This window comes from Gekko japonicus, unplaced genomic scaffold (assembly GCF_001447785.1).
Source record: "Gekko japonicus isolate JY-2015 unplaced genomic scaffold, Gekko_japonicus_V1.1 scaffold183, whole genome shotgun sequence".
In the NCBI taxonomy this organism is placed as follows: Eukaryota; Metazoa; Chordata; class Lepidosauria; order Squamata; family Gekkonidae; genus Gekko; species Gekko japonicus.
In genome coordinates, this window is record NW_015175361.1 from 1,021,908 (window position 1) to 1,044,198 (window position 22,291).

The 22,291-nt window shown below is 42.6% G+C and overlaps 1 protein-coding gene across 1 annotated transcript in view; it reads right to left on the reverse strand.

Annotated features, from left to right (window-relative positions):
* The window catches only part of LOC107122326 (ephrin type-A receptor 6-like), a 176,279-nt gene that overhangs the window by 116,934 nt on the left and 37,054 nt on the right, over positions 1-22,291 (reverse strand). The window contains exon 2 of the mRNA XM_015425389.1: positions 4,856-4,920. Coding sequence (XP_015280875.1) covers positions 4,856-4,920 — 65 coding nt within the window. The remainder of the gene's footprint in view (positions 1-4,855; positions 4,921-22,291) is intronic.

Sequence of the window (22,291 nt, forward strand, 5' to 3'; positions counted from 1 at the left end):
GGAGTTTTGGCTGGCTTCAGAGTTGGCCATGCCCACTACAGCCAAAACCTCTGTGTGCATGGCTACAGAAGAAAGGCCTGGAGAGCGACCCCCGGAGACTCTGAGGTGGGCGGGCCAGGGAGAACCCTGGAAGGATCGGGGAGGCATTTATATGCCTCCCTGTGCCTTCCCCAGCCTGTCCAAGGGCTGGCTTGCCCGGATGCCCTGCAGCTGCGGGGCACCTGGGCAAGCCCCCCTTGAAGGGAAGGGAAGGGAAGGCCTGGGGTGTGGCCTAATATGCTAATAAGCTGTGCTGTCAGGGGTGTGGCCTAATATGCTAATGAGTTTCTGCTGTTGGGTGGGGCTTATTATGCTAATTTATAGGCAAAACCCCACAAGTTACAGCTCTCAATGCAAAACGTTGTGCAGCTGCATGTAAAATTCAGCAGAAAGTTTTAGATTCCCCCCTTCCCTTACCCAGCCCCGCCCTTCACTACCCAAAGGAATCTCAGAGCAGCTAACAAACACCTTTTCCTTCCCCTCCCCACAACAGACACCCTGTGAGGTAGGTGGGGCTGAGAGAGCTCTGACAGAAACTGCTCCTTTTCAATAACAGCTGTGCCAGAACTATGGCTTGCCCAAGGTCATCTAGCAGGTGCAAGTGGGGGGGTGGGAAATCAAACCCGGTGCTCCCAGATTAGAGTTCGTGCACTTAACCACTGCACCAAACTGGTGTATTTTATATTTTAATAATTTTGCATCTATTAACCCATCTAATTATTGTTTATCTCCTGTATTATACCTATATTTACTGTGAATTGTGAATTGAGACTTGTATTGGTCTATGACCATTTTTAATTAAGATTGATTGTTTACCCTTATAGTTTATAAGGGTATCCTATAAGTTTACAAGGGCAACCTATAAGGCTAAGTTTACCCTAGAAGGCTAACCTTATATTTACCATTTCCTTTCCCCCTTCTTTTTCTTCAACCGTTTCTCCCTACGCTGTCTCTTTATGATTCAACACAGTAAAATTTTTAAATTGTTTTGGGTAGGAACACCTATTGCTCACTTCACCCTGTAAAATACTATGTGCACAGATGGTAAGCACATTTGTCAGAAACATGATAAATGTTGAATAGCAGTTCTCAAGATTTCATATTTCAGTGAAAAACCTCATAAGAATCTCGCATTCTGCTGTCTCAAAACCAACTGAGTGCCACTGGCAGTGGCCAAATTTCATCTGTATTTCCATAATTTACCGGTAAAGGATGCCATTTAGCTAGTCATGCACTGGAAAGTGTCCAACACAAGACGTATGACATAATTGCTCCTGACATGTCAATAGCCATTATGTCCCATCAACAAATGGCCCCACTTTAATCTCATGAGAATTTGGCATTAAGTACTGGCATTTACCAAGGCGATGAATTGTTCAGAACAATTCATTTTCTTCTACATGTTATACAAATACATAAATATTACGTAAATATTATTATGACAGAGGGGTGCAAGATGCTATGGGTTGCATGCAAGAGATCCCCCATTTCAAGAAAAATATTGTTTCTCTGGGAGGGAAGCTATAAATGGCTTAAATTGCTGGCTGAACAGACATGGGCTTCCTGCATGGAGATAACCATTTACATATCTTCCAGGAAGAGACACATGGATGGGTGTTTGGATGATCTGAGTTGGGTGATAAAGCTTTGAGACCTGCATCCTAAATTGATTGGAGAAAAGGATGCAGGGTAATCCATGTGGTGCTCCATTCCCAAACTCAAGACAGAGCAAAGGGAAATCCATCCAGTGGGACAGGAAGGGGTAAAAGGTGTCAACAGCCTGTCAGAAGCACATAAACCAGGAGTGGGGAACAAGGGAGGGGGACAGTGTGAAATCCGTCTTGGCCAGCCTCTATTTTTGAATTTTCAGTTTGTGCTTTGATAAATAAAGATCTTGCTCTTCAGACTGTGCTGACAGTTCTCACTTTCATGCCTGGCTGTTCTGTGCATAGGCTAGAAACTCCTGGCTGCACTGGGTTTGATAGCAACAAGAAGTGACACAGATCCTGTACACACCTGTGGCCTCAAGCCATAGATAGACAAATAAAAGGGCAGAGCTTGAGTCGTGGCAAGTACCCTATACAGCAGGAGGGAGGGTGAATAAATGAGGCCTCTCTCTCACACACACTTATTCCTCCTCTCCACCATGACTAATGACATCTAATGAAAAATTAATCCACTGAATCTGATACCAGAAACAAACCTCACAGTGCATCTGTGATGGAGCTTTTCCTTTGCACATGGACTTTTTCTGACCAATGGAAAAAAATTGGGAAGCACTCTACTATTGTTGTTACAAATAAGCCTAGAGGAAGGGGTCAATAAAACTGTTTTTCTGAGATAGCATTTTTCTTTTTGCCTTCTAGACACTACGTGCTTCAAAATGCCTGACGGTATTTTGGCACAGTTCATGGCAGTTATATCCATCCATGTGGTTAGGCATGCTATTGAAACCCACTAGCTTTTTAAAAAAGAGACAAGAAAACAGTCGGTTTGCCACGTCAAGCTATGCTATCTGGGGATAACCCCTGTGTTTTAGTAATTAGGAAGGAGTAATCTGGCACTTTCTTTTATGCCAGCACTGAATTGAGTTAGACTAATCTAAAATGTTTTCTTGTTTGCTGTAATTCAGTTGATTTTTAAAAGAGATTCTGAAGACTAACATAATGAACAAACATATTATTGTACCAATATTCACTCATATTTGGTTTGTCTATATTTTCATGGGGGGCAGGGGTAGGTGTCAGAATTAAAGATCTGAGCTACAGGAAACTGCAAAAGAAATAAAGAATGATATTTCTTAATAGACTGGAAATACTGTTCAAGAATACGAAGGACGGTAAAACCCTGAAAAATGTAATCCATAAACTTGGAAACAGGGTAAGATTAAGAAATGTCATATTGCTTAAAGTCCCTGAGGGCAGAGTCAGTAAAAGGGCATTTAAAATATACTTTATGGTGCTGAGGAAGTATAATATATCTTTCTTCCCAGGAGAAAAAAAATGTCCAGAAATGAAACAAAAAGTTTTCTTCAAGAAGCAATCCTTTCAGTCCTCTATGGGCTCTATCCACCAGGATTTGAGCAAATACATTTGAAATTATTAGGGCCAGTGTAAGAAGACAGTTTGTGCAGGAGAATTTCTTAGTGGTTTATTGTGCCAAAATGTTTGTATCATCATAAGCATCCTTCTAAATATTCAGCAACAAAATGACATCACATAAAAATAAATTATATACTGGCAAAGGAACTGTTTAATTTAAAGAGTTCTCAGGATAAGAAGGTAATCTATAAAATGGATTAAGTGCTTAAATATATTACATTTTAATTAAAAGCTGAACTATACAAGTTCGTCCATGTGCTGTTAAATGAACTAGCCAAATGAAAAACTGATCTTTGAATTGTAACCACTTGAGACCAGATGACTTCAAATAGGGAAAAGGAGTATATGCTTTTTCTGGAGATATCTTATGGACTGATAGAGGATGGCCCATCTCCTGTGACCTGAAGCTCCTGACATTACTTGACCTGTGTGAGTAAGAAGCATGTGGCAAAGTTTCCACACCCTTAAGGTAAAAGAAGCCAGTTCTGATGTACTGCTGTTGAGTATAAAAATGTAATCCATAAACCTGGAAACTGTGGAGCTGCTATCATGTTCAGTGCTTTGACTACTGGTAAAGACCACGTGCATAGCTTTGGTTTAAAAATCATATAAGCTAAAAGTGACAGAGTAAGAGAAAGAAATACACATACAAATGTGTGTATCCGCTCAAGACTGAGACAGGTATATAAAGTCCCGCTATCATTTGCAGACTCCCATCATTGTCACATGTTTTGTGCCCTTCCCACATGGCATTTTCATACACAGCTGTGCCACAGCAACTTACAACAAATGTAGTTAACAGTCCCCATAAACTAGAGCTAGCTATTGGTGATTCACAAAACACCTCCCAGCATTTCTTGCCATGCAGCTTTTATATATATATTATTGTATATTTGCATAAAATTATGGGCGGGGATCCAGCAGCTGAGTACTGCCAGCACAACTGGCATTTCACTTGCTGTCAAACAGCCTGCATTTGCTGATCTGTGGCATCCATAGCCAGCAAAGGATGCTGCTTTGCAGATGGTTCATTGATGAGGATTAATGTCTGCAAAACTGAATCTGTAAACCCTATGACCTAAATTCTAAATAACACTTATATCCTTAATATCAGATAGGATTGCTAGCTCCCAGTTGGAAAATCCCTGAAGGTTTAGGGTTAGATGCTGGGGAGAGCGGAGTTAGGGGAGAAGAGGGACCTTAGTGGAGTATAATGCCTTAGAGTCTAGCCACCAAAGCAGCAATTTTCTTCAGGGGAATTAATCTCTGCTATCTGGTGATAATTCGCTGGAAACCCTAATATCAGGTGGTCAATGTCCTCTAACCTTTCAAACAGCCTTTTAATTGTAAACCTGTACTCAAGGATAAAATCCAATTTCATTGATCAACATTGTGATTATTGATAAAGCAACATTTTAACAAGATAGCAAGAAAAAAGATATCCTCATTTTTGGAGAGAGAATTGATGAAACAATGCTGACTTATATAAATCCTGAGATATTACCTTCACTAAGAATATGCTGTTATTTTGTATGCAGTATTTTAGTCATGCAGTTCCTTTTTTAAAAAAAACCCTAAAGTCCAGTTTCTTTTTGAAGTGAATACCTTAATTCCTGTTATTTCGATCTACAAACAGAAAAAATTGCCATTTATGGACAATATTTTATTTTAAAGCTGTAGCATGCAGAATAACCAAAATGTACATAGCAGCTTACCCCATTTAGAGGATAGGTTTTCCATCCTAGCTCTCCAATTGCAGTGGTTGTATCAAGCAGCACAACTAGAAATTAAAAGGAAACCATTAATGTCCCTAAACACACACAAAAAATTAGTTAAATATCATCTTTCTTATGGCTGTAAATGAGAGAAGCAGTCCTAAGCAGGTCTATTCAGAAGCAAGTCCAATATAAGTCAGTGACGCTTACTCCCAAGAAAGTGTTCTTAGGACTGCAGCCTAGATCTCTCATAGCTTCAGTGGGTAGCCATGTTTGTCTGAAACAACAGAACAAAGTTTGAGTCCAGTGGCACCTTTAAGAACAATGAAGTTTAATTATGAGTATAAGCTTTGTTCTGGATCTCTTATAGTTAACAATACAATTCACACATTAGTAGTATGTATTTTATTATTATATTTTTACCTTAACATATCACATTATATGATTAGCTACTTTAAACTGACTCTTTCCACAGTGATCTGTAGACCAAATGAAAGCATGATAGGAAGACCTGGAGCAGAGGTCCATCAGTGGCTATTAGCCACAAGGTATAGATAGGGGCTCTGGGGCAAGTGATGCTCTGTCTTCTTGGTGCTTGGGGGGGGAGTCAACAGTGGGAGGGCTTCTAATGTCCTGGCCCCACTGGTGGACCTCCTGATGGCACTGGTATTTCTGGCCACTGTGTGATACAGAGTGTTGGACTGGATGGGCCTTTGGCCTGATCCAACATTGGCGTCTCTTATGTTCTTATGTCAAATTATATCTCCTTGTTAAAAGAAAGTCAAGCTGAAGTAAAAAGATAAGATGTAAGATGTCTACTCAGTGTAAACAAGTTCTCACATCATCTTTGTAAGTGTGAGAACTGCTGTAATATGCTTCCTTTTCATCTTACTTGCAGAAGTCCAGGGTCATGTGAAATAGACCCATAATATTATTTACTCCTATGAGAGTATTGCTTAATTTCTAAAAAAAAAAAAAGGGATATCGGTATGGAAAGCAGATGTGGCTGTGTTTCTTCCATGAAGACATGTACTTTAGATTTTATTTAATACCACAGTTTTCATGTTGTTAATGTTGGGAGGATACCCTGAGTTTTAAAACCTCTTTTGAAAAGTTATACTGTACTTAAAATTTTGAGGGGAATTGCATATACACATTTAAAACAGACTTGTTCGTAGAGCTACTTGACTGCTACAGTAAGAATTTTAAAAACACCTTGGCTTTACACATACTCTTATCTTTAACTGTACTTGAACTGTAAAGGACTCAGGATTGCCACTATAAGTAGCAGTTACATTTTCACTGGGCATGTACATTTCTAACCATAAATGTGGGGTTATTTACCTTTTAAAACATTGTTTCACTGAAACACATGGGCTATAAAGGATTATTCTGATTCATAATTTGTTGAGACAAGCAAAGTGAAAATAAAATTTACCGGTTCACTACATTGTTGCAATATGATAAATCTTACTTAGCTTGTCCATATAGGTACAAAAATATTAACATTGTCATATTGTAAAACAACAAAAATATCTTGTAGGTATTCCTGCTATTTAATAAATCAGCAATTATTATAACAACAATGATTCTCTCTCTATACACACACACACACACACACACACTCCAATAGCCAAGTCAGCCAAATCTGAGAAAAATCCAATGATAAACCCCTTTTCTGTAAGGCGCCTTGAGCTTGCTTCAGCGGGGAGAATGGGGTATAGATTGAATAAATAAACAAATAAAAGGAGTGCCTAGAGCTTTAAGAAACCAGTTCCCTCAGACACCATTGTGGTTGAATCACAAAGGAACTTATATTCTAAATAAAACTGTTAACATTTATTTGCATTATTTATTCTGCTTAATTTGTTAGAACTTTGGGGAAAGTGCCCAATTGCTCTACAGAGAAAAATAAACTTCAGGTTCTGAAGGCCCAAGGGCAGTAGAGTTTGGTTTTCAGCAATTCCCTTAGGCAACCACAGCATTCCTGGGCTTAGTTTCTTTGAGTAAAAGGCAGGGGGAGGGGCACAGTCCTTTACAGGGCTGTTTTATCCTTTGATGGAAGACTCATCAGGGCCAAAGTTTGAATCCCCATCTTGCCGTGGAAATTCACTGGGTGATTTTGGGCCAGTCAGAAACTTTCAGTCTAACCTACATCAAAGGATTGTTGTGAGGCTAAAAAGAGAGGACAGTAATATAAGTTTCTTTGGTCCCTGCATTGTCAAAAGGTGGGGTATAACTGAAGTGAATAAATAATAAATGTAGCTGAAGATGGGAGGCAGATAAAAGGAAGGCTATTGAATGGCTGAGATTGAGAATGAGATAATGATGCTGGGAAAGGGGAGAGGATATGGGGATTGCCGAGAGGCGGGAAAGAGAAAATGATGTGGAGATGAAACCTAGGGGAAAGTGAGCCTGGGTTAATAGCAGGCACCACACAACTGGGCCATAGTTTTCCCAGATAGAGGTTGCTGGAAGATAGAGAGGGAAAGCAGAAGACAGAGGGGCAGATAAATGTAGGTTGGTTGTTGGCTGGGAAGGAGTGGAGAGAAGGAAGCAGGAAAAGGGGAGAGGCTATGGGGCTTCAAGGAAAGAGAAAGATGGTTGTGGGGAAGGGAGAAATAGGATGCCTCCTGCAAGTCCTTGCATTTTCTTGCTTGTAAATACTAATATCCCACAATGATTGCTCAGAGGAGCTCTTAGAAAGTGCAAGGGGAAATTCCCTGTTATAGCCATATCATTCCAGAACTAATCTTTAACATATCAATATTTGGTATTTTTGCACAATTCCAAAATATATGAACAAAATTGGCACTATCCCTAAATGTTTTTACTGCATTTCCACTATAATGTGACAAACCGATTACCTAAATTCTTGCTACTGTTATCTGATGGGATAGCCATTTGACATTTTCATAGTGTTGCTGATTCTCCTTTTTCACACCTTTATTTATTTATTTTTAATCTCAAGTCTGAGAATTTAGGATTGTACTGGCTGTACATTAAGTGTTATCTAAGCAAGCCCTATAGATCAAGTTTAAAACTCAGAGGCATGATCCAGCCAAGATTAAGCAATGTTAATTACCACCGACTTTAAGGGAAAACAGTCAAACACATTATTAATTCTTTAGTTGAAATCAATAGCATTTTTCCTTGGGTGGATCATGCCCTGAGATTTATAGCAAAAAAGAATTGCAAACATAATTAAAACATGCTATTCAATTGTAGCTTATATGAAGAAACAAAAAACCGGAGTTTTAAAATCGAATTTAAGCTACTTCTAAATTTGGCTACGTTTGGCTAAAACTTTGGGACCTTTGTGGTTCCAAGCATATATTACGGAGAAAGATTCCCCCCCCCCCCTGGAAAAAATTGTCAATCGTATTTACTTGTTCTGCAGCTAAAAGCACAGAGCCTCTTTCTCTATGACAGGTCACTAGCCTTTTGTTAACATCTTAACATTTAAGCTTCTTATAAATTTGGTTAAAACTTTGGGACCTTTGTTGTTCCAAGCATAATATTACTGAGGAGGGGGCCCCCCTCCTGGGAAAAACCTTGTCAATTAGTTTTACTTGTTCTTCTGCTGAGAATACAGATTAGAAACCTTAGAGATGTTTGCATGAGTAGGAAATATCATTGGGTGGGTGATACTTTCCCGTCTGGTGAGACGCTTGGATCATGCAGTGAAAAATAACACAATAAGGGGAAAGGGATCATGAGTCAACCAGCAACACATATGGACTGATTCCAAACTAGCCAAGAATGAAACCAACAAGATAGGGTGGGGGTAGAGAGGCAAGAGCAAGAGGCAAGAGAGCGCGCCCAGAGAGGGCTCTCCTTATATACCTAAAATGTGACCTGAGGCCAGAACTCGTCACCTAGTCCCCAGGAGATATTTACAAAATTTAAACTATGAATGGGCCAGGAAAGGGATTAATGGTTGAACAATTGCAAGTTATGGTTTGGCTGGGAGTGACACCCCTGGGGGAAGGGGTTGACACAAAGGAGAGAAAGAAGAGCACCAATCACATTGCAGGGCTGGTGCTTCTGATTAATGACCAGATGTTGGGCAGCATTGTTATCTTGATGGGTGATAGGAAGACTTGATTGCTGGCTATTGTTGTCGATGGGCACATCCTTTTGTCTTAGGCTGGAGAGGAATGCCTGTCTTGCCAGGTGAAGTTAACACATGAAGGTGGTGGAGGGAGGGTTGCCTGTGTGGTGGAGAAGAGATTCCTTTCTGGCGTCTGCTCAGGAATATCTGTCATAGCAGAGCATGGCATCCTTCTCCGGTCTGCTGCTGCATTCGTGGATGGAGGTCAGGGCTGCTGGTCCACTTGACAATTGACTTAAAGAGCAAAAATACAGGTTTGATTTATCTTTTCTTTATAAATGTTCTGTGCCACATCTCCAGAGAACCTGTTTGAATCAGTTTGATTTTTTTTTTTGCTGTTAGAAAGGAGTGATGACAAAAGCACAATAGGGCAATGTGGAAACATCCCTAAAATAATGTCTTCTGCCTGCCTGAATATTAAGGTTTCTTCATGAGGAAACCAAAATTATTAAAAATGTAGGTGGTCAGAGCCTGCCAAAAGGACTTTTCACCAGCTGGCCCCAAACTCTGGCACTTCCTCTTTCTCAAGATGAGGGTGGTGTCTCTCTACAAGCTTTCTAGACTAGAAGGCCTTTGACTCAAACTGACTGATCATAGGATGGTGCCTAGTGGTTTTACTGTGTCAGATGCGGTATTAGTGTGGTATAGTGATTAGAATGCCAGGTTGGGTTCTAGGAGGCTCAGGTTTGAATCTCTACTCTGCAGTGGACTATCACTGGGTGACTTGGGGCCATTCACTGTCTCTCAGGTTATTGTAAGGATAAAATGGAGGAGAAGAGAACAATGTAAGCTGCGTTTGGGTTCCCATTGGGGAGAACAAAATGAAGAAAATAAACAGTTTCAAATTGTTTGTTTGGGTGTAATTTTTATTATTGTAAATTTTGGCATTATACAATCATCTGCCTTGGGGTATTTTAAGGGTAAAAAAGAATACTAAAATGAAATCCCTAATGAGGGATGCTGAATATCTGGCACTTCCAGGGCCAGCCCGAGGGTTTTTTGCACCGGCTGAGGCAACTTTGGTGCGCTGGTTCCCCGCCTTGGCACCCCATCTGTACTCAGCCCTCCACTCCACTCCACCTCACCCTGCACCTCCTCAACCACCGCGCCCTCTGCCAGCTCGCACAGCAGCACCAGTGACGGCAGCGGTGCCAGCGGCCAGAGGAGCAGAGCAGCAATGTCGCGTGGGCTTTTGGTGCTTCCCCTATGCAGTTCGGCACCCCATCTAGGTCCTGCTGCCCAATCCAGGGTCCAGCGAATGCCTAGTTCGCCTAGCGGGTGAGTCAGCCCTGACCACTTCAAGTGAAACATAGGTGAAAGCTATGAAAGTATTTGGATTCATTGATTTTTTTTAACTACTTGGTGTCGTCTGTTCAAAAATTGATTGCTATTGATGGCTGAAAATTTATAAAATAAACAGCACAGTGGAATAAAAATTTTCTGGATGTCATATTTGGCAATTAAAATAGGATGGAATAAGATTTCCTAACAATTCAGCTTCCGTATTATATCTTTCACTAAATAGCCTTTTGATAGTCATTTTTAAAATACATTCCTAGGGACCAAAACAACTCTGAGGGCTTAAAAATGTTCCTGCTATGCTGAAATCTTTGACAATATTTGCATAGCAATCTTTTCAGGATAATAGGTATAATAGATGTCTACTCAGGGTTAGTATTTTTAACTATAATTTCTACTGCTGAGAAAATTGTTCTGCTGGAAGAAAACAGTACATTAAGAATGTATTCAGAAGTCCTGTTCTCCAAAAGACCTTAATCCATAAGCATAACAAAAAAAGTATGAAGGGGATTTAAAAATTTACATCAACACTGTATTAGGAAGAATCAGCTTTCTTTTCAGCTTGAAAGTACAGTCCTAAACTACCTATTTTATTTTGTATATTAAGGAAGGGAATTAGAAGGAAAAGGAGGAAGAGCAGAGATTTGTTGGGGGGCTCCAAGGATTGCAAAAAAAAGGGGGGAAGGCTATCTTCAAGTTATCCATAAGTGGCTGAGTTAATGAATGATTTGTGGCAGCTTTGCAGCAGTCTGCAATACTGAGTTAGCTGTCCTATTCTGTAGCTGGCTGACCAGACATGAAGACATTCTGGTCACAGGCAGGCATTCAAGAATGGGCCAAGCTGGAACTGTGTGTCAGATGGAGAAGTAACATGGGTCTAGAAAGCTGGAGCTCTCACAGCACAGAGTTGGAGAGGCTGAAGCATGAGCTACTTTGAACCAGCAAAGGCTAGAATTAATTGGGAATTTTATTGGGAATACATTATATTGGGAATTAATAGTCCTGCCCTTTCCTGTATACAAATACTCTCATCATGTTAAGCTCTAGACTATTGTACTCTACTCCTGAGCAAGACTTGAATGTGGGCAGCCTTGAACTGCTAGCATAAGCATTTCTGCCTGAACCAAGTTTTGGCTCTCGCCTCCCCCTTTCCTTGTTCCTGCATCCCATGTAGACAGCGAGGATGCCAGAGGTGGATGGGTACATTTGGAAGGAGGGTCAGATCTGCATTAATAAGTGAACATGATCTTGGGGGTAGGGGTGGACTGTAAATTAAATATGAGCAGCCAGTGTGATACGGCGACAAAAAGGCTAATGTGATCTTGGGGTGTATCAACAGAGGTCTAACACCCAAATTGCAAGATGTCATAGTTCCGCGTGGTATGCTGCATTGGTCACGCCACACCTGGAGTATTGTGTGCAGTCCTGGAGGCCTCACTTCAAACAGTATGTGGACAGAATGGAGCGGGTACAGAGGAGAGTGACAAGGATGATCCGGGGGTCGAGGTAGAGGGGGGACATGATTGTTCTATTTTAGTATTTGAAGGGCTGTCTCTTAGAGGAGTGCAGGGAGCTGTTCCTGTTGGCAGCAGAGGATGGGACTCACAATAATGGGTTTAAATTAGGGATGGGTAGGTACCAGCTGGATATAAGGGAAAACTTTTTTACAGTAAAAGTTGTTCAACAGTGGAATCAGCTGCCTAGGGAGGTGGTGAGCTCCCCCTCACTGGCAGTCTTTAAGCAGCATCTAGACAAACACTTGCCAGGGATGCTCTAGGCTGATCCTGAATTGAGCAGATGGTCTGTATAGCCCCTTCCAACTCTGTGATTCTATGATTCTAAGAACATGCAGTTGTAAAAGGAAAAGGAGGTGTTCCTCTGGTCATAAGTAGCACTGAGTATAGTGAGGACTATGGAGGGCCCTTCTTCCCTCATATTCCCCAAAACAACTTGGACATAATTTTTTTCTATTTTTTCTATCTTTTTCCCCCTGAATCTTAGAGATAATTGCTTTAGTTAATAAATATTTTATAGTCAAACACAGAAACATCCATTGTTGTGCTGCTCTCAGCACACAACAGAATGAAATGCCCTACCATCAGCCAGCTGTTCATACATTTTTTATTGGAAGGGAACATTCAGCATATAATTTAAGGTGCTCATTTAAATAATAAATTTAGCCAAATCACATCTTTCAAGGTGTAGCCATAGTTGGTGAACCAGTGGACACCACATCATCACTCTTGGTGTATTCTTCTACTGTGCAAAGGAATGGAAACACACATGTAGAGCTGGCAGCAAGAAAATGAGATGAAGGATTGTCAGGATTCACAGCCAAAAGCTGGTGCAGAGCCACCCTGATTCAGCAGGTGAACCTCAGCCATTCCCAGCCCATCAGTATCTCCTACACCCTTAGAGTGCCACAGACAGAGGCTGAGAACAGAACTACAGGCTAGAAGGCAGAGTGCACACCTCCTGGCCTGATGCCAGCTGCTTGATGATGACAGATGAATAGTTGCAGGATTACTTTTGAGCAGCTAGCTACAAGCATGACACTTAGGCATGGGGCTAAAAAAACCCGCCCAAGATATGCTGTTAAGCATGGATGCAACACATACAATAGACACTAAGCCACCAACTCTGCCTTGCCTAATTCTTAGAAGCCTGACATTGGGCTGAACAACCTTGCTTAGCCTGACTTATGGAACCCTGACTTCAGACTGAATGACTTTTCCTAGCCTGACTTCTGGAAACTAGACTTTGAACTGAGCGACCCTGCCCTGCTTGACTTCTGAAACTTGGAACTCAGAGCCTGCAAGCCAGTACAGACAGCTGCTTTCACAGCCCTGAGTCCACTAGAGACCCAAACCCGCATGCAATGACATATGTAGACATGGTGGCTTGAAGCACTGAGATATATGTAGACATGGTGGCTCAAAGCCCTGAAACCACAAAGCATGTAATGACTTATGTAGACATAATGGCTTGGTGCTGTCCTGGTCTGGAGGCTTTGGGACATGGGACACAACCCCTGGAACACCCCCCAGAGTCCCCACAAGCATCCAACTCACCAAAGGTGCCCATGGACCAGAGGACAGCGAGGGAGGCGAGTTGGGTGACCGAGCCAGGGCACAGTGGTCCACGATGGGTGGCAGACGTGGAAGCTGATGACCCCACCCCAAGGAGAGGAGGCTGCGCCAGTAGGGCAAAACGGCAGGGTTGGGCCCCTCGTGGAGCAGCTGAAGTCAGCCACGGCCCAGGAGGCATCACAGGGGGGCCGGGAGCAAGCCAGGCACAACATCAACACCACCCAACACACCTAGTCGCCATCCGTACTAATAAAGGGGGCGGGGCCGAGATGGGCAGGGCCACAGCTGGGAAGATGGGCAGTGCTGGGAGCTGGTGGGGAGATAAAAGGCGGGGATGGAGAAGTGGGCAGGGAGGATTAGTGTGCACAGGAGCTAGAGGGGACGCGGGTATAGAGAGACGGAAAAGCTGAGAGAGAGCAAAAGAATTTCCCGACACACACTGGCAGAGGGACTTATGGGGGTGGCTTTAACCCCGTCCCCTACCTGTCTGAGGCCCCTCACTTCCCCCCTCTTTTGGTACCCTCTGCTGATAGGACCGTCTACCCTGTTGGGGCAACTGAAATCACGGCCACGGGAGGATCAGTGCCGGGGGTCGCAGAGAGAGGCTGACAGGTGCCCAGAGTCCACCAGAAACCCCCAACCCAAAGTGTGCCCACAGTACTCAAAGCCTGCCCCCCCGGCTGAAATATACAGCCAGTATTCAAAGGACAGATGGAAAGGCAGACACCCCCAGAGGTCCACAGTGAAGTGGATGGTTTGGCCTTGTGCTCTGGAGAGCTAACCCTTGACCAGCACCACTGCAGAACAGTGCATGGTGGGCAAGACTCCCCATTTCATGGTCCTTCACGCAGGGCTATTTTTGGGCAGGAACACACAGGAACGAAGTTCTGGCTGGCTTCTGAGTTGGCCTTGCCCACACCTACACAGAAGAATTTAAATTGCCTTCCCTTCCCTTCAAGGGGGGGCTTGCCCGGGCTCCCCGCAGCCGGGGAGCGCCTGGGCAAGCCAAGGGAAGGCATAGGGTGTGGCCTAATATGCTAATGAGTTTCTGCTGTTGGGTGTGGCCTATTATGCTAATGTGTTCCTGCTGAACTTTTTCTACAAAAAAAGCCCTGCACAAGGGGATAGAGTACCAGGGAACTAGGTGGTGCAGCAGCTGGCAAAAGGCTACATCCTCCATGAGGGAGAAGGGTTGGCTATCCACTGCAATCATCTCACCAATTAGAAGAGTTAGTGCTTCCTGAGCCCCCCTTCCCTTTTGGGTGGCACTGTTGGCATCTCTGGGAGCATGACTTATTGGAGAGTGGCTTTCCTTGGCATCCCAACCATGGCCCCCAGAGTGCAGGAGCCTTTCTTAGAGGGGCCTGCTGCTCCACCTCCACTTGCCATTGCTGAGAGGCAGTGGGCCTCTTCCTCCTCCCACTATTTGCCACTCCTTATCCAGTGGCAACAAAGTGGGTGCACCCTTTGCAGGTGCCTCTGGAGAATGGAGGAAGACAGGTGTTGGGTGTTCAAGCTTCCAAATGAAAGAAATACAAATCACAAACTGTGAGGAATTCTAGTAGTTCAGATACTCTGACAGGACACATCTTATGTGGGCCTGAGCATCAATAAACACAAGTAAGTAATCCTGAGCTAGAGGGAGGAAATACAGGTGTTCCTATGCAGCCATTGACAATGAGCAAGCAGAAATTTATGTCAGCAGAATGTCCACCTAATTTGGTAAAATAAAACTCAAAAAGGCTAGCAATCATAACATTTTAACCTTAATATATACAGCGTTAATTTAAATGTTACGGAATTTTTAGTTGAATATTATGGAATTATTTAGTTGAATTACTTTTATGGCAGGCAGTTAGAAAGACTACGATCCTTGCTATGCTTCTTGACTGAATAACAACAAATTATTGTTAAATATTGGAAATGGTTAATTTTACTTACAGATAATTTTTCTTATTCTGTTTGAATACTTGCACAGCTAGACAAGGTGATGTTTTCAGTTGTATAAAAATTAATGGATCCTTTCTGTCACTTTTTGCTCTCATTGTTCATTTATAATGTATGATGCTAAGCACAAAGACTTTAACAGAATATGCATTTCACAGCAGCTGGGCAAGCTAGCACAATGAAGTACTTGTGAGTAAAATTCAACATTATATTGATGTTAAAATAGGGCAATTAACCTTCAACTTCTAATGTATGCTCCTTTTCTAACAGAAAAATGTGTCTTAAAAAAGTAGGTGATATGTACAATACTAAAGACCATTTGGGGGGTTATGGTTCATGTATGCCTCACGAGCTGGCTGGTAAAAAAACTATTTAACATATGCTAAAGAAATCTGTTTCTACAACTTATTTTTCTTTCTGACAATTGATACGTAGGTTTGGATCTCAGAATGTGTAAGCAGAAACATAAATGGACTTAGCAAAGACCCACTTGCACAACATCTTGTGCTACACCTAGTGCTTTCCTACACACACACAAAAAACACAGAGTCTAGATACAAAAGGCTAGCAGTGTTTCTGACAACTCACCTTCTACCTGATTGGGCCAGCCTTTCAAGGTCATTTGCATATGCAGGCTGGTTTTTTTAAATAAAGTTTTTATTTGTTTTCTTATACAGAGTGAACAATAACATAACTTTGATAATACAATATAAATTGAACATAAACACATATAAAGGTACATGGTAAGCTGTATTTTAAACAGCAGAGTTACATAAAATGTTACTTAAAATATAGGACATCATAGAATTCACTTGGTACATTATAGTTTGGAGGTATATCATTACTAAAGACATGTTCTAAGAATGTGAACCATTTTAATTGGAAATTACTGCCACAAGTATAGTTATTAAAGGACGAGACCTTGTCTGATAGCTTGTCCACAGAATAAAATTCCCATAGTTTGGCAAACCATTGAGTGAGAGATGGGACTTTTTTATCTTTCCAGTTGTTGGCAATGACTGTCTTTGCTGCGGTCAGGAATATTGAGATCAGCTCCCTCTGTGATTTCGGGATTTCGGAGTCTTTCCATAGGTCAAGTAAGTTTAGTTTCAGAGAGAGAGGAATGTGGTATCCTGTGATGTTTCTGATGGCTTATGAAACTTTTATCCAGAATTTCTTAACAATTGGGCAGTACCACCAGCAGTGTATGTATGATCTGTAACCACCACAGGACCACCAACAGAGGGGTGAGAAGGTTTTTGTAATATTGTGTAGTTTTGCTGGGGTGAGGTACCATCTTGTCAAGACCTTATAATTCTGTAGTTGGATATTTAGGGACTTGGAGGTAATAAATGGGGAAGTCTATATTTTATGCCATTCTTTGTCAGTAAGAGTATTAGCACAGTCTGCCTGCCAAAGTGTCTGGTAGCTGTGGCTCATGAAACGAGGGCTCAGATGACTAGAGAGGCAGTGGTGGAGCACTTGCGACGAAGCAGCAAGAGCATCCTATAGGACGTTTATGAGATCCTATGAGATGGCAGTCAAAGCCATGGCGGGTTCTATGCAGCCATGGTTGTGTCTGCTAGCTCATGCCCAGCACAGTTGTTTAGAAATATTTGGTCATTAACAGAGCTTCCCCGGGGCAGGCCAAATGCTAGGGAATTGGATATCGGCTGTGAGGCCTTTGCGAGCTACTTTGCAGATAAAATCTTGCTGCTCCGCCGCGATCTCCCCGCCACAGTTGAGACAGTGAGTGAACTCGAGGCCCCATGCACATCTTCTAGTTCTATTCTGGATTATTTCAGTCCACTCAGCCTTGAGGAAGTTGACAGATTGCTCTCAACAGTACACCCAACCATGTGCAGCCTTGACCCATGCCCTTCATGGCTTATAAACACTGGCCGTGAGGGGTTACAAGGTGCCGTCAGGGATATTACCAACAAGTCCTTCATGGAGGGGCTGTTCCCAGAGGCACTCAAGGAAGCGATGCTCCGCCCTCTCCTGAAAAAACCATCCTTGAACCTATCCAAATTGGCCAATCATTGGCCGGTTTCCAGTTTGCCCTATTTGGGCAAATTACTGGAGAGAGCGGTGGCAATTCACTTGCAGAGCTTTATGGATAACACTTCCAGCTAGACCCATTCCAGTCTGGCTTCTGGCCAGGCCATGGGACGGAGACAGCACTGGTCACTCTCAAAGACTACCTCAAGAGACATCTGGATCGAGGCAGCACGGCAGCACTGTTGTTGTTGGACCTGTCAGTGGGGTTCAACACAATCGACCATCAGTTGCTGATCCACCACCTCACCAACACAGGGATTCAGGGGCTTGCCCTACAATGGCTTGTCTCTTTTCTCCAAGGTTGGGGACAGAGGGTGGCGGTAGGGGAACAGACATCCCAGAGGTACCCGCTGATTTGTGGAGTTCCTCAAGGGGCGGTGTTATCCCCGATGTTCTACCTGCACCCCCTTGCCCAGATTGCGCATAGGCTTGGGTGTCACCAATATGCAGATGACACCCAGCTATATCTGTTGTTGGGTGATCAGTCTGACTCAACCCCAGATGACCTGGATTGGGTGCTTCAGGATATAGCAGGCTGGTTTAGGCTGAACCAATTGAAATTGAATCCAACAAAGACAGAGGTCCTGTGCCTGAGTTGGAGTGGCTCAGGGGTAGGGATCCCACTACCGACCTTCGATGGGCCGCCATTGGTACCAGAGCCGAGGGTCAGGATTCTGGGAGTACTCCTGGATGCCACCTTAACAATGGTAGCAGCCACTGCCAAGGCAGCCTTTTACCATCTGCAGCTGATTAGGCAGTTTGTTCCCTTCCACAAATGCAATGACCTGGCAACAGTGATCCACACTATGGTCACCTCGAGGTTAGTCTACTGCAACGCTCTCTACATGGGGCTGCCTTTGTCCCAAATCCAGAAGCTGTAGCTGGTGCAAAACGTGGCGGCCAGGCTGTTGATGGGTCTCTCCATACGACACCACATCCAGCCTGTGCTGAAGGCATTGCACTGGCTGCCAATAGCATACCGTATTCGCTTCAAGGTGCTGGTTTTGACCTTTAAAGCCTTATATGGTTGGGGGCCTGCCCACCTGAGGGACTGCCTTTCCCCATATATGCCCCAGAGAGCACTGAGGTCAGGGTCACAAAATCACCTGACTCTCCCTGGCCTGAAAGATGCCAGATTGGGCATTACGAGGGCTAGGACTTTTTTAGTGTGGCTCCACACTGGTGGAATGAGCTCCCAGAGAACATCAGGGCCCTGCGGGACCTTTTTCAGTTCCGCAGGGTCTGTAAAATGGAGCCACCACAGACAACTATTGCAAACTGAACATACCACAGCCCTATGTAAGAACGCCAGATACGGCCTCTTTCCAGCGGACCATGTATAGAAATTTCCTGCCATCTGTTTATATTTAGCATTTTATGTAATTGTTCGTATTGAAATTTTATTGTATTGATTGTATTTTAACTTGTGTAAGCCGCCTTGAGCCAGTTTGCACTGGCAAGGCGGGATACAAATTGAAGGTAAATAAATAAATAAATAAATTACTGTTTGGGTTTGGTATGGTCAGATCATTATATAAGACTGAAATAAGATTCTTAAAATCTCATCTGTCTATTTTTAATATTCTTTCAAAAAGGGTTAGTGATCTTGAGAGGTTTGAGTTTTTCTGCAAATTATCTATAAGGTGTTTCACCTGATAATATTCGTACCATGGTATAGAACATTTGTGTTTTTGTTCAATGCAGGTTTTAGAGACTATTTCATTTCCTTGTAGTATCGTATACAAGCGTGTGATGTTTTTCTGTTTCCATGTGCTAAAGGAGGAGGAGGAGGAGGAGATTGGATTTATACCCTGCCCTTCACTCGGAGTCTCAGAGTGGCTTACAAATTCCTTTCGCTTCCGCTCCCCACAACAGACACCCTGTGAGGTAGGTGGGGCTGAGAGAGCTCTGGCAGAAACTGTTCTTTTTCAAGAACAGCTCTTATCAGAACTATGGCTTGCCCAAGGTCTTCCAGCCAGATGCAAGTGGAAGAGTGGGGAATCAAACCCGGTTCTCCAGATTAAAGTCCATGCACTTAAGCACTACACCAAACTGGCCCCCAGCAACCACTTTATAGCACCAAAGAGATCATGGGTTCCTTTTTGCAACACTACAAAGAGCTATACACCACAAGTAATCCCAAACATTATGATATCAAACGCTTCCTCACAAAACACCCACTGCAACATCAACTAACTCAACAACACATAGAATTGCTTGATGCCCCCATAACTCCCCAAGAAATACACAATACCATCAAAAATCTTAAAAACAACAAATCACCAGGAATTGACGGTTTTACCGCTGAGATTTACAAAAAGTACTCAACATTCCTTAACAACTTTCTAGCTGACGCATGCAATCATGGGCTGTTTTGGAGTAACCTGGTTTGAACTGGTTTGATTGTCCAATAAATGTAGTGATGGGCGAAATTCTTGGGGCTAGAGATAGGTTTTTTTGTCCCATATTTTAAGTGTATTTTGTAGAAATATATTCTTAATAATGTCCTTTGGTCTATTTGTGGGGTTTTCCCATAATACTGACTGAAAAGTTATGTTATTAAGATAAGCATCCTCTATCATTTTCCAATCTGTATGAAAGGATCAGTTGTAATGCTTGATAAGACCTATTAGAGTTGTTGCCTCATGATAGACCTTAAGGTTTGGAAGGGCAAGGCCTCCATATTTGAGTGGTCTTGTCCAAGTTTTAAAGCTTTATATGGAAGCTTTGTTCCATATAAAATTTGTGAATGATAAATGATATAAAATTTGTGAATGATTTTTGCCACAGTTTGAAAAGGGTGTGAGGAAGTGATATGGGGATTGTGCGAAAAAGAATAAGAATTTTGGAAAGATTACTGTTTTAATAATCTGTATTATTTCCATCCAGGATGACATTGAGGTGTTCCCGTGTGAAGGTAAGCCATTGATCATTTTGCTGAGTGGTGTGAAGTTATGTTCGATAATGTCAGTAAGGTGAAGTGGCATGTCTATGCCTAAATAGCGCCAAGTTTTGGTTGGCCTGGAAGGTTAGAAAAAAACAAACTAGCACTATGGTCAGTCACATTAAAAATACACAAGGGCAACCACTTTACAGCACCAAAGATATCATGGATTCCTTTTTGCAACACTACAAACACCATAAGTAATCCAAAACATTATAATATCAAATGCATCCTCACAAAACATCCACTGCAACATCAACTAACTCAACAACACATAGAATTAATTTTTCCGGTCTATGGCGGTGCGCCGAGCAGACTCACCTCCCAGACATCCCGGGGGGTGGAAGCTGTGCACCAGTAGAAAAGGGGGGCGAGGAATGCTGGGGAATTGAGGCACTTCTCTGTCCTGATGGTCCTCCTGCTGAGTGTCCGAATGGAAGAAGCGACGCTGACCGGGGCAAGCGCTGGAGGTTGAGTGGTTAAAATGGAGGCTAAATGAGGTCGTATGACCAAGAATGAACTGTGAGTCGGATTAAGGCGTATTTGCAATTCAAAAAGAAAGCTCCCTACCCCATGGACTAGAAAGTAAAGCAAGCGGGGGAGGGGCCTCTCATGCACATAAACTTAAAAGCGAGACCAGGGGAGGAATGGAAACAAAAGCGATGAAACCTGTTGGGAAAGACTTACCAAGGGGTGCATGAGTGTTTGAGCGCATATTCAGAGACTTTGTTAATCTTTGCGAAAGTAAACAACTCATAAAGATGGAGGGGAAGAGGATGGAGAAGGAGAAACTTTTAAAAGTGAAAGTAGCTGAGAGTTCACGACCAGAAGGAACCACCGAGTTGGCCAAAACATTGGCAGAGTCCCTGCGCCCCCTGTTGGACCAGATGACTAACCTCAAGGAACAGCTGTCAACAATGAATCAATGTATCACTACTCAGCAGGCACAATTGAATGAGACTCTTAAAATTATGGAACAAACAGCTGAGAAAGTGAAAGAAGTTGACGCCACTGCTCAAAAGGTGAAGAAAAAGGTACAAAAATCAGAAAAGAAGCAAATTTCAACAGAACAGCTTTTACAATTACAAATAGAGAAGGCAAACCTGGTTCTTCGTTTCCAAGGGGTCCCAGAGAGATGAGCGAAGCATTGGCCCCAGTGACAGATTTGAAGGTGGACTATCTCATGAGCGAAATGGATGTGGCCTACAGGTCCTATTCCGTATACATAAAGAAGAATAATCTGCCTGGGGAAATAGTAATGAGATTCTCAAAGAGGCATGTGAGGGATTGTATCCTGAGAGTGACAGCGGGGACACCCTTGAAAATCGGGGACAGTACCATCAGGATTCTGAAAGATATCCCATTTGAAATAAGACAAAGGAGAAAGAAATATAAAGATTTAATTCTTTTTCTTCAAACAAATGCTATTAACTACCAGTGGTTATATCCAGAGTGTGTAACCTTCAAACTTCAGGACAAAAAAGAAAAGATTGACTCTGTTTCCAAAGCACGGGACTTTCTGAGAATCCAGTTAGGTGAGCCAGAGGAGGTGGATAAAGAGGAAAAGGACAGTAAGTCCAGTGGCGAGCTGGACTCGGGGTCTTCTGGAGAGGACTCTATGTCCGAGAAAGGGGCAGCGGCTCCTAAAAGTCCTTATAAACTTTGGAAAAGACAGGATAAGAAAAATGAAGGCTGAAGGACTCTGAATTCTGCCTTTGAAAATACTGTTGTTAATATTGAGATGCTTAGGGGTAGTTTTCCAACAGCTAAATTTAAGATTTAAAAGTTATATTAGCATATCTGACTAAGTTCATAAAATAGTTAGCGTTTTAAGGGATGGCATTGTGTACAAGCTCTTGGATTTTTAGTTAGTAGTGGTTATCTTTTCTTTCTCCTTAAATGTAGTTCCCCTCCCCTATTTTCATTGTAGTTTGTAGTCCTTATATAAAATGCAATTTAAAAAATCCCCTTCGGGGGGCTAA